This window comes from Eleutherodactylus coqui, chromosome 1 (assembly GCF_035609145.1).
Source record: "Eleutherodactylus coqui strain aEleCoq1 chromosome 1, aEleCoq1.hap1, whole genome shotgun sequence".
Lineage (NCBI taxonomy): Eukaryota > Metazoa > Chordata > Amphibia > Anura > Eleutherodactylidae > Eleutherodactylus > Eleutherodactylus coqui.
In genome coordinates, this window is record NC_089837.1 from 330,721,490 (window position 1) to 330,734,397 (window position 12,908).

A 12,908-nucleotide genomic window follows, 5' to 3' on the forward strand; every position below is an offset into this window, starting at 1 on the left:
GTAAATGGTGAAAGCCAAGGGCCCCAAGAGCTGCCCTCAAGAATAGCTCCAAGACAAATCGGTCTGTGGCACGGCCGGTCTACAAATATTGCTCTGACAGCATGTATAAAATGGATTGTGCAGGTTAATATCTCACAGATGTATTAGATATCATATAAACTTTACCATTTCAGTCTAAAATGTGCAAATAGTCATGGATATAACACCACATTTTGTCTTCCCTGCAATTGCCACACATGTTAGTGATTTTTTAGTAGTTGTTCATTAGATCATTATTACCCATGATCAGTTTACAGAGAAATGATAGAAATACACAGATTGTGTTTTCCTAGTATCCTTTTTGCCCTACTCATAGGAATGATGTCATGAATTTTAATGCCAACTGTCCTAATTTGAAAGCAACTGTGTCTGCATTTGGGAATAGCTTGCTTCAGAGATTTCTATTCTGGGAAGTGCAGTTTCACCAGGCACTGTACCGTTGTCTGATGTTGGAAGAGCCAGACTGAACACTGCATGTTAACGTAGCTATGTTGTTAGGGCACTTTAAAGTCACTTCATATTTATCAGTCTATCGCTACAAACACTTAAAAGTTTTTTTATGTTAATTAGGTTGCTTTATATTTTAGAGTTCAGTTCACGGTTTACTTTTCTCTGCTCCATTTTTGGAGAAGAGAAACTGAAATAAAACAGAAAAAAATTATCCACTTTTTCCCCCCATTAATTTCAATGGGGTTTAAAAAAAAAATGAAAACAAATGGTAAGGCTACCGTTTACTTCCATGCCGCCAGGTTTCCATGTTTTGGACAGAAAACTAAAGTGCTATTTTCTTGTAGAAAAACCCTGAAGTTTAACCCAGTGTATTCTTGAACTAAAACTGTTCATATTTACTGCGTATTTTGTTACTTTTTGTGCTTTTTTTGCTCACATAATTCATATAATTCCTCCCCCCCCCCAAACAAAAAAAACACAAGTAGGACCGAAGTATATCTCCTGCCTTCTTGCATAAATACGCAGGTAATATGTATATGTCATGCATATTCACAGTGTATTTTTAACTCTCCCATAGACTTGCATGTAAAACACGTTCAAATATGCCAGTGCAACTCAAAGGGGTTTAATCTGTCTGTGTTATGCACATATAAAATACACGTGTAGTACGGAACCACAATACACTTGTGTGAGTGCGCCCTTACCCTGATGGGTGGGCATAGAAGCTTGTGTATATAGACTGAAGGAAGCAGGAAAACCTGGTTCATGGTACAACTTTCCAATAAAAATACTTGTAACTGATCAATGAAGGTCAATGCTCTTTATTCAATGAAATGCATTTTGAGGCAAGTAGCCTCTTCATCAGTAGACGGAAAAAGGGAAGCAAAGGTTAAAGGGGTTCTGACATGAATAATGTTTTTATGCTTTAGCAGCCATTGTTCCCTGGTCTGCCTAATGGACCCAGGGAACCCATGGGTTAATGGCTGCTAAAGCATAAAAATCTTATACTTACCTGTTCTCCTGTTGTTGTTGACATCGGGGGGTCATCTCCCGGCAGCATATTAGCACTTTCTGCTTAGGTTAAGCAGCCTGACTAGAGCCACCTGATTGGTGCACGCTGTGCAGTCATGTGGTGCCGAAGAGCCAATCAGGTGGCTCTAATCAGCAGCGCTGCTTAACCTAAGCAGAAAGTGCTAGTATGCCTCCCGGCAGGCAGTCTTCTTCCTCCAGCAGCCGCGCCGCTCCGGGATCGCGCGCATGCGCAGTGGAGAGGTGCCCTCTGACAGGAGTCAGGACAGGCCGCGTCTCCACTGCGCATGCTCAGCACTCCGGAGTTCAGCCAGGACGGACGGGCCGCCCACAGCAAGCACTGCTTGTGACGTGCTTGCTGTGGCGGTCCGTCCGTTGACCTCGGAAGTGCCTGACGGACGGACCAGAGCAGGAAGCGGTCTTTTTGACCGCTCCTGCTCTGCTTTAAAGGCACAGAAGAAGATGCCGGCTGGAGGGGACATGCCTGGCGATCGGGCCAGGCCAGGCAAGGTGAGTACAATTTTTTTTTTTTCATGTCAGAACCCCTTTAAGGGAGAGGGAGAGTAATAATGATGTTATGTTAACAATAGATTAATACATTTGAAAAAAATAAGTAATTCTCCAAAATGCAATCCATAAAGAAAAAAAATAATAGTACTTCATGCTTAAAAGCAGTATCATGGTAAAATTACTAGTTACTCATGCATAAGATGGAATAGAGGCAAAGTAGAAAGATTTAATTTAAAAAAATCATAATTAAATACATGATCAACTATGTAGCATATATATAGTATGTACATTAAATACATATAATAATAGAATAGTGTCATAATATAATTCGTGGTGCTTGATACAAGTAAGTGAAATGAAAATACATGATTAAATCCATATATATATATATATATATATATATATATATATATATATATATATATATATATATATATATATATATATATATTACACTATATACAAAAACAAAATAACTATCATTAAAGGATAGTGTCATCCTAAAATTCATAGTGCTTGAAACAAATAAATCAAAATACATTAGCAGGAGGGAGTGGCATAATAATGCTAAAATCTAAAATGAATGGAAGGGATTATATAATAATACAATCCATGATGGAGGATCTAATGAATTCATATAGAATATTGTCAGGCAGATATATAAAGTTAATAAATGAATGCATGAAATGCATAATACATATTTACATTAATAAAACAATGTTACAAAAACCCAGTTCATGATGAACGTGGCATATGTGCACAAATGGGAGCACTAGCCTTCATTGATCAGTTCTAAGTAGTTCTATTGGAAGGTTATGCCATGCACCAGGTTTTCCTGCTTCATTCCGTCTTCATATACATGCATCATCAAGACTAATAGCCCTCTTCCTATACACAAGCAGAGAAAAGAGCTGTCAGTCTTAATGCTGAAGGTGGGGAGAGTCCGGCACAGCCCACCCCTTTGACTCCAGAGTTCCAAAAGCTGAACTCCGGGTCAGACTTGTTTCTTTCTGAAAAGCAGAAACGTTTCAGAATAAAGCATGTGCCAAATGGACATAACTGTGCCAGGTTCCCTTTAACTTGGCATGACCTTGTACCTGGTCACTTATTCTATAGTCCAAGGCACTAGAGTTTCAATTAGGCTTTTATTTGTGTCATAAAAAGCAATATTTTCTAGTCCCATAGACCCATTGTTAAGCAATAAGAAGAACAAACAGGTATTTACACAGTTTATGGAGCCAACCACGCTTCAATTATTTCCCATTGAATGCTCATGTCATTTCTGAATTCTGTAAACAACAGGAAAATGACAGATTTAAAAACTTCATAAAGCAGAATAGAATCAGCGCTATACTTATATGGTAGGTTAAGTCATGATATATAAATAGGTAATAACACATAGACAGTATCCACCAATGACCTATCTTAACAACTTTATGCACATCGTATATTACAGTTTGCAGTAAAAGTTCCGCACAGTATGCATAGAGCTGTCTGCGAATTAGCCCCGCCCCCGTCCCACCTCTCCCCATTGCAAATAGTGCAGAGGGGCGGAGAGGCGGCAGAGAGGGGGCGGGAGCTCAGTTCCTGCTCCTGGCTCTTCCATCCTCCCCCCCCCCTGCACACAAGGACAATGTATATCGGCTCGGCGTGAAAACCGAGCCGATATACGTTCGTGTGACTTCACCCTTATGGTGATACAGGCAGCCCACGGGATATAATAGAGGCATGGTTGAAGCCATAACTATTGAAATATATGGATTGCATGTATGTTTGTCAGTTTTGCTTTTGTCCTTGTAGCGTTTGGCAGTGTCCCCATGTGGCTGAAATGTTGCCTTTTATGATAAGACAAATAAGTCTTATTGAAGCTCCGGTGCCTTGGATTATGTTTCCTTTTGAAAGGGTGGTAATTGAAATCTGTGAAATGATATGCCATTTATCCTGTTTCTTAACCCCAATTCATATACCCATTCTATTTTCTTCCAGACAAGGCCCCAAGCATAGGCAGGATGACCAGAAACCTTCTAGCCACAGATCCAGCCGCAGTCTCTCCTCTTCCTGCACAGCTCACAGCCGATCTGCCACACCTCACCAGAATGGGCACAAGAGTGGCAGTCACAATGGTCACCACAATCAAGGCCATGGCATCATTCTAGAGAAACATTTGGATGTATGTACACATTTGTGGTTTTCCAACTACATTAAGTATCCACTGTGCATATTCTTACACTAGACTCTGCTCCCTTTCTGTTCATCTTTATAGTCCCTATCAGTAAGTGATGTAACAGTCCCCCCTGCACTGAGACTTCAGCATTTTACATATACTTAAAGTCTATAACTCTCGTACATCTAGCATCTGCCAAATACTACTGAGACAGGGTCATACAGTTTGTTGACGACTGTATTTGTAAACATTCCATAAAAGGAACTTTAGTATTGAGTGGAGACATTGTGTCAAAGGTTCCTTAAACCCCTTAAGGATACGGACAGTTTAGTACTTAAGGACACAACTATTTTTAAGGAATTTCATCTCCACTTTTCAAAAGCTAGAACTTTATTTTTTTTTTATTATTTTTCAATCAACATAGCCATATAAGGGCGTGTTTGTTGCGTGACAAGCTACTCTATTGGTACCATTTTGAGGTACACATAATGTATTGTATAACCTTTATTAATTTTTGGGGAGGCAGTGTGAAAAACCACATGAATTTTGCCATTTTCTTCTACGGTGTTCAGTATGCAGTATAAGTGACAGGATAACTTTTTTTCTGTGGGTCAGTATGATTAATATATACATATATATATATATATATATATATATATATATATATATATATATATATATATATATATATATATATACACACACACACACACACATTTCTTCGGCTTCTCTACTTTTGCGCAGTAAAAGCCCTTTTTTAAATTACTTTTTTGACATCACTGCATTTAAAGACCTATTACTTTTTAAATTTCCTTGAAAAGAGATCTTTAGGGGCTTATTTTTTGCATGATGAGATGTAGTTATTATTGGTCTGATTTTGGGGTGAACACAACTTTTTTGATCACTTTTATTGTGACAGAATGAAAAAAAGCATTTTATCTTCATTCTTTTTGAGTGGTTTTCATAGCATTTGCTGTGGTTGATAAATAAAACGTGTGTTCAATTTATTGTGCAGGAAAAAGTTTTTCATAATTTTTTTTGCTGTTTTAAACCTTTTTTATGTCCCTGTAGTGGACTTGACTGCAGCATGTAAGGGGATAATGGTGAGGGTCAGTGTCTTCTCTGATCCCACTATTGCTTTGGGGCTCTGGTTGTCAGTCACAGCTAGCTCCCACTGCAAATGGCGCAGGACTGCTTCTCATCTGGCATGATCTACATCCCGTAAATTAGGGCATTTTGCAGGAACCGCTTTCTACCTATGACCTATATGTACGTCATGGGGCAGGAAGGGTTTAATATTCATACTAAAATTCTAGTCTAATCACACAAACATAGTAAAAAAGAAAGGTGTCATCTCTTCTTGTGTAAAAGAAACATATATTTCTATACAGCATATGTCTGGATGTACTGTAGCTTCTTACTTAGAGGAGATGCAATAAAACAAGACAGAACCCTGTCCTTTGATATATCGAGAATATATGATACATTTTCCTCTATAAGAAAATATTTGAAGAGATTTAGCTACCTAGATACAATGATATCTTGTACGTGACACTGTAAGGAAAACATTCCATTTATGAAGGAATGTAGTGTCTATAACTCAGTAATACAGTTGTGCAGTGTTATTGTTTTATATATGATCATATGTGACCTTCATGGTGACATTGACTACAAGAGTATTTCCTTTTGTGCATACTTACCTCTGACTTGCTAATGTCCTGCAGGAATTAACTTCAGTAAATAACGACTATTCCTAAGTTCTTCCTTCAACGCAATTTCATCTTCTATTGAGCAGTTATACTTAAAAGGAATCTGTCAGCTCCAACATGTAGTTCAAACTGCAGACATGATGTTATAGAGCAGGAGGAGCTGAGCAGACTGATATATAGTTTTATGGGAAAAGGTTCAGTATACCTTGTATTTTATTCCTTTATATCTCTGCTCATTCTGAGCTTAGAGGTCCAATGGGCGAAGCCATCAGTGACTGACAGCTGTCTGTATGCACATTCAACAAGAAGGCTATCAGTCACTGATAGGACCGCCCGCTAGACCACTAAGCTCAGAATGAGCAGAGATATAAAGGAATAAAATACAAGTTATACTGAACCTTTCCCCATAAATCTATATATATCGATCTGCTCAGCTCCTCCTGCTCTATAACATCATGCCTGCAGTTTGAACTACATGTTCCAGCTGACAGATTCCCTTTAATGCTGATATACGTTCCATAAAATCTTCATAGCCATATCATAAGAAGATTAAAGGTGCAATCAAATGTAGTTGATCTGCTAGAGATCTGCTAGAAATCAGCTACATGTCAACACACCCTGAGGGTCCACTTGGACGAGCCGATTTATTGTTTGAACGAGCGGACAATATCATCGCTAGCTAGTTTGCTCGGGCGGCCTGTTTTTATAGGCAAATACATCTTTGGCTCATTCATACAAGAAATCATAAAGTTGTTCACATTTCCTGTATAAGTGAATGAGAACAACTGAGCAAGGGCTATTTAAACTTCACGATAAGTGAACACGCCAACGATGATTTTTATGACTGCATAAAATGAACAAAGAACGAAAAGTGATCAATTATTGCTCGTTCTGTCATTGGTTTGTATTTAAATTGAAAGATTATGGGTCACTTTCGCTCATTTTTTGAACAATAATCGTTCAATCTAAAAGGACCTCCGGGTATGTTCACATGTAGAGGATTTGCTGCGGATTTTCCGCAGTGGAAAAATACGCTTTGAAATCTGCATCAAAATCTGCACCTTTTTGACCATTCACATGATTAAAATGGGGGTATCCTCATTTGGTGCTTAAATAAGGAGTTCATTCTGGCCCAGATAGACGGCAGTGCAGATAGAGAGTAGTACAATGCATGTAATACAAGTAGCAAGCAGCACAGTGCACGTTACAGGTAGATCTTAATACTCTCCATGTAGTACAAGTAGCAAGCAGCACAGTGCACGTTACACGTAGATCTTAATACTCTCCATGTAGTACAAGTAGCAAGCAGCACAGTGCACGTTACAGGTAGATCTTTATACTCTCCATGTAGTACAAGTAGCAAGTAGCGCAGTGCACGTTACAGGTAGATCTTTATACTCTCCATGTAGTACAAGTAGCAAGCAGCACAGTGCACGTTACATATAGATCTTAATACTCTTCATGTAGTACAAGTAGCAAGCAGCACAGTGCACGTTACAGGTAGATCTTAATACTCTCCATGTAGTACAAGTAGCAAGCAGCACAGTGCACGTTACAGGTAGATCTTAATACTCTTCATGTAGTACAAGTAGCAAGTAGCGCAGTGCACGTTACAGGTAGATCTTAATACTCTTCATGTAGTACAGATGGAGTGCAGCACAGTGCACGTTACAGGTAGATCTTAATACTCTTCATGTAGTACAGATGGAGTGCAGCACAGTGCACGTTACAGGTAGATCTTAATACTCTTCATGTAGTACAGATGGAGTGCAGCACAGTGCACGTTACAGGTAGATCTTAATACTCTTCATGTAGTACAGATGGAGTGCAGCACAGTGCACGTTACAGGTAGATCTTAATACTCTTCATGTAGTACAGATGGAGTGCAGCACAGTACACGTATTACAGGTCCCACCATATATTCCTCCCAGGATTTTGATTATTTTTAGCCCCTGAGGAGAACACAATTTACTGTAATTCAAATTAATAATACATTGGCCTATGAGGTGTTAAGCAGTCACTATTTATGCAAGGAAATATTACTATAATAATGCTTCCTTCATAACTAGACAATTTAGTAAAAAGAAAAAAGTTTGGTACCAAGTTAACTAGTAGTTATTGCTGTCAGTAAGAGAAACAAAATAACCTTGTAGATATAACGCCTAACAAATAAAATGATGACGTTAACAATCCAAGCTTTTAAGTAAAACCTATTTTGCATACATGGAACATAAGGCTGTGATGTTGCTCAACTTGTTAAAAAGATGCCTGAAGTCACATAAGTGACTGCTGCCTAAAATTAATGCAGAGAAAAGCAGTAGTACCCATGCTTGTCAACGTGCGATTTTCTCGGTAATGCAAAGTGTTTCTGATTTAAAATTGCATTGCTTCTGTGAAATTGCGACCCTCACACACGTGTCAGAATCGCAAGTATTTCCCATTGACTTCCACAATGGGAAGACACGAGGCCTGGTAGAAGGATTTTTCACTACAGAGATGCACAAGCAGCTGCCGCGCAGGGGAGGAAAGTGCCGTATTAGGGCTTTTACCCACTAGCGCTTTTTTTTTTACGCTGCGACATCCCTGCATTTTTTTCCAATAGGACTTTCTAATGTTAAAATCGCATCACACAAAAATCGTAAGTTTGTGCTTTTACGATTTTTGTGCAATGCAATTTTATCATTTGAAAGTCCCATTGGAAAAAAACGATATCGCAGCGTTAAAAAAACGCTAGTGGGTAGAAGCCCTTAAATGAAAAACTCAATCACTCACTATTCAAAATGAAGGCGTTCCCAAACTGCTGTTGTACATTCACCGGGTCCCTCCAGTACATAATGCAGGCGGTACTATGCTTCCTTCTTGGTAGCCCATGCTTAATGACAAATAGGCTGCATCCTGGTCAGAGAAAGCTCTTTGCTGATTGACTGAAAGGAGGGAGCTTTCTCATTGGCTGCAGCACAGCTCAGACTTGTGCATACAAGTACACATCAGGCTGTTCTGGAAGTTTAAATTTGCCTATGCAGGCATCAATGACGCTTGTACGGCTTTATTACAACCTCTATAGATATTAGTATGGTATGTGCTGTCCAGGTATACCGCAAGTGCCACATAATTGGTACAGGTAGAGAGCAGCTCAAAGATGTAGTATAGGAAGAGAGCAGCACAGAACATGTATTGCAGGTAGAGAACAGTACAGTGCATGAAGTATAGGTATATATATATATATATATATATATATATATATATATACCGTATATACCGGCGTATAAGGCGACGGGGCGTATAAGACGACCCCCCAACTTTCACCTTATACGCCGGTAATACAGTGGAGAAAAAAAAAATCAGTACTCACCTCCCCCAGCGTTCTGTCGCGCTCCGGCAGGCTGTCGCTCCCTCCTGGTCCCCGGCAGAGCATTGCTTTCTGAATGCGGGGCTTGAAATCCCCGCCTCCAGAAAGCTAATACACACGCCGTCAGCCAGTTACAGCCATTCAATGGCATCATTGAATGGCTGTGATTGGCTAAAACACACGTGGCTTCAGCCAATCACACTATTCAATGACATCATTGAATGGGTGTGATTGCTAACACACGTGCGCCTTCAGCCAATCACAGCCATTCAATGATGTCATTGAATGGCTGTAACTGGCTGACGGCGTGTGTATTAGCTTTCTGGAGGCGGGGATTTCAAGCCCCGCATTCAGAAAGCAATGCTCTGCCGGGGACCAGGAGGGAGCGACAGCCTGCCGGAGCGCGACAGACCGCCGGGGGAGGTGAGCAATGATTTTTTTTTTGACACTTTTTTTTTGTATTACCGGCGTATAAAACGACCCCCGACTTCAGAGCAGATTTTTCGGGGTTCAAAAGTCATCTTATACGCCGGTATATACGGTATATATATATAACAGATAGACAGTAGCAGCATTTGCAGCACTTGCCTAGCAGATCAGAAACTCATGAGGCATTGTGAGTTGAATGTAGTTTAATTTTAGGATGGTCTGGGAATAACCATTGTAAATTAAAATATTGTAAATTGAAGCTATTATAACCTTTAACAATCTATATTTAACTTGTCAGAATTTCTCTATTACTATATCAGAGAACAGTTAGGACACATATAAATAACCCCACACATTTTATGGCAGGGTTAGGTACACTTCTGTTTCTTTAACCCCTTTCCCACTTAATGATGTACATGTAAGTTATGGGTGGGAAGGGGATCGCACAAAATGCCATACAGGTACAACATGTAGATAGAACGGGCTCAGGAGCTGAGGTCCAGCTGCAATGGCAGGGATCGCAGAGAACTCTGATCCCTGCTGCTAATCCCTTCAATCAATGTTGATTGTGATATGTAAGCAGTTAACATAGGCAATGAGCTCTCTCTATGATGTAATCAACCCTCTGCCATCCAATTGTGTAGATATGATCAACCGAATGCCAAACAATAGCCTCTTGTCTGCCATGGCTTGTCATAGCCAAGAAAAACGATATTACATAGAGATATTATAAGCAATCATAAGATCAGAGGTTCAAGTCCCCTACAGGGGCATAAAAAGGTAAAAAAAAACGTAAAAAAGACTGAAAAATATGCACATAAAAAATAATAAAGAAAATAACTAGAGATGAGCGAATATACTCGCTAAGGCACATTACTCGAGCGAGTAGTGCCTTAGCCGAGTATCTCCCCGCTCGTCTCTAAAGATTCGGGGGGGGGGGGGGAGCGGCGGGGAGGAACAGAGGGGAGATCTCTCTCTCCCTCTTTCCGCCCCCCCCCCGCTCCCCGCCGCAACTCACCTGTCACCCACTACTCGCTCGAGTAATGTGCCTTAGCGAGTATACTCGCTCATCTCTAAAAATAACCTTTTATGCACTTTTCCTTTGTAGTTTTGCAAAAAAATGAATAAAAAAAAAAAAATGTTTTGGTAGCACAACATACAAAATAACCCTTGCACTAAATTGAACACACTTGATATCCTGCATGGCAAATGCTATCAAAAAAGCCTCCCAAAAATGCACTGAAAGTGATGAAAAATGTCTAATATAGCCCAAAATGGTACCAATAAAAACTACAGCTTGAGGGCTTAGTCACACGAACAATTTTTTCCACGCGTTTATAGGTGTGTGAAAAAAAAAAGTAATGGGTATTTTAATGCAGTGCTGATAAAAACAAATTCTATTCCAAAAAAGAGTTTTTTAAGCAAAAAAAATTTCAAAAAAATATTCAATACATCATGTGTTACAGTAAATACTACAGCTCACCTGCAATAAACAATCCATCATATTGCTATTTTGACAGAAAAATGAAAAAGTTATGTGTTTTGGAAAGTGGAAATGAAAATCTCAAAAATCGTCTCCTTAAGGCCGCCTGCAGACGTCCGGGTCGGATCCCGCTGCGAGAATTCTCGCAGCGGGACCCGACCCGAGCGCCTGCAGGGACCAGCGCGGCACTCACCTCTTCTGCGGCTCTGGCTCTTTGATGTACCAGCTGCCGGAAAGCCGGCGCATGCGCAGAGCGGAGCCGGCGGCCGGGCAGTGACATCTCTGTGTGGGGCTCGCCCAGAAATAGAGCATACTGCAATTTGTTTTCCGCGTGTGATTTCACACGGACAAATTGCGGCCGTCTGCCTAGGATTGCGTTTATAACACAATCCTATGGCAGCTTCCACGGGCGGAAATTCTGCTGGAAATCCCGTCACGGAATTTTCGCCCGTGTGCAGGGGGCCTAAGGACTTCTTCACACTGGCGAGGGCGATATCAGGCCGTGAATCACGGACCGATATCTCTCTCGCCATCTATGTGAAACCCGTGGTTGTGAGACATTTTCATGTGGAAACAGCCTTGCATCACTGCGGGAATAAAGGGATACCCCACCGCAGCAGGGGATCGCGGAGTTCTCCCATTGTTTTCAATGGAGCCGGCGCTGTTGCCGCCGACCCTATTGAAAACAATGGGCGATGTCGCAAAAAAATAGGACATGCTGCGTCTCTTTTCCTGCATAGCTTCACATAGCCATGCAGGAAAACAACGCAAATGTGAATGAACCCTTTCAAAAGAATGGGTTTTATATCTGTGCGAGATTTGTGTGTCTCGCAACGCACAAATCTCACACCATTTTCACGCCAGTGTGAAGGCGCCCTCAGTACCAAACTAAGTCCTTAAAGATTTAAAGAATAGACCCACAATATTAAGATACATACACTATTAATCACGCACGCACATAATTCACTTTTGAAATAGGTTGGTATAAGTTTGCCTGCATTGTTAGAAATCAATTCTTTTTATAGCTAAACCAACATTTGTTGATATATTGTATAAAATGTGAATATATTTGCTAAGACTTGACAGTATGGCTGCAAATATTTTGTGAGGAAGTTATCAAATTGTACACTGATATTAATGGAGAGCATCTGTTCGCGTATCAGCAATGTTCTAATATATCAAAAGCAACGAAAGTGAAAAAATTAGATAAATGTAAACCAGCAGAGGAACATTACTGCAATCTGAGACCTCAACGGGGTCCTGGTTCATTCTGTAAATAGTAGCAAAACTATACAGCACACTAATATTCATGCAATACAGAAATATTTTCAATTGACCTTTTTAGCAATGACACTAGTTAGAAATGAACACATTTAACCCTTTCCAATCCACTGTCTGATGTCTAAAGACATTCTGATTAAGGGGCTGTACAACTCTGATGTCAGAAGATGTCTGGCAGGGTATTCTTACTGTATATTACTGGCCGCTCTGTTGTCGGGGACCTCTCCAGCATGTCACATACTGCAGCACTGGCTCTAGCCAGCAGGTGGCGCCATTGTATAATGGCAGAGAGACAATGCCCCCTAGGAAACCCTGAATCCAAAATTGGATTGCAAAGGGATAAAAATGTAGTGTGTGTGTTTTTATACTTGGTTTATGAGAAGAAGCCATAATCTACAGTACGTTTTAGGAAAATGTAGATACATGACATACCCAGCAGAAAATGTTATCTTTTTTTCTTAGTTT

At 40.2% G+C, this 12,908-nt stretch overlaps 1 protein-coding gene across 1 annotated transcript in view; it reads left to right on the plus strand.

The window, feature by feature from the left end:
• Positions 1 to 12,908, plus strand: part of SRRM3 (serine/arginine repetitive matrix 3) — a 144,468-nt gene that overhangs the window by 90,156 nt on the left and 41,404 nt on the right. Inside the window, exon 8 of the mRNA XM_066575270.1 lies at positions 4,015 to 4,198. Within this exon, the coding sequence (XP_066431367.1) occupies positions 4,015 to 4,198 (184 nt within the window). The remainder of the gene's footprint in view (positions 1 to 4,014; positions 4,199 to 12,908) is intronic.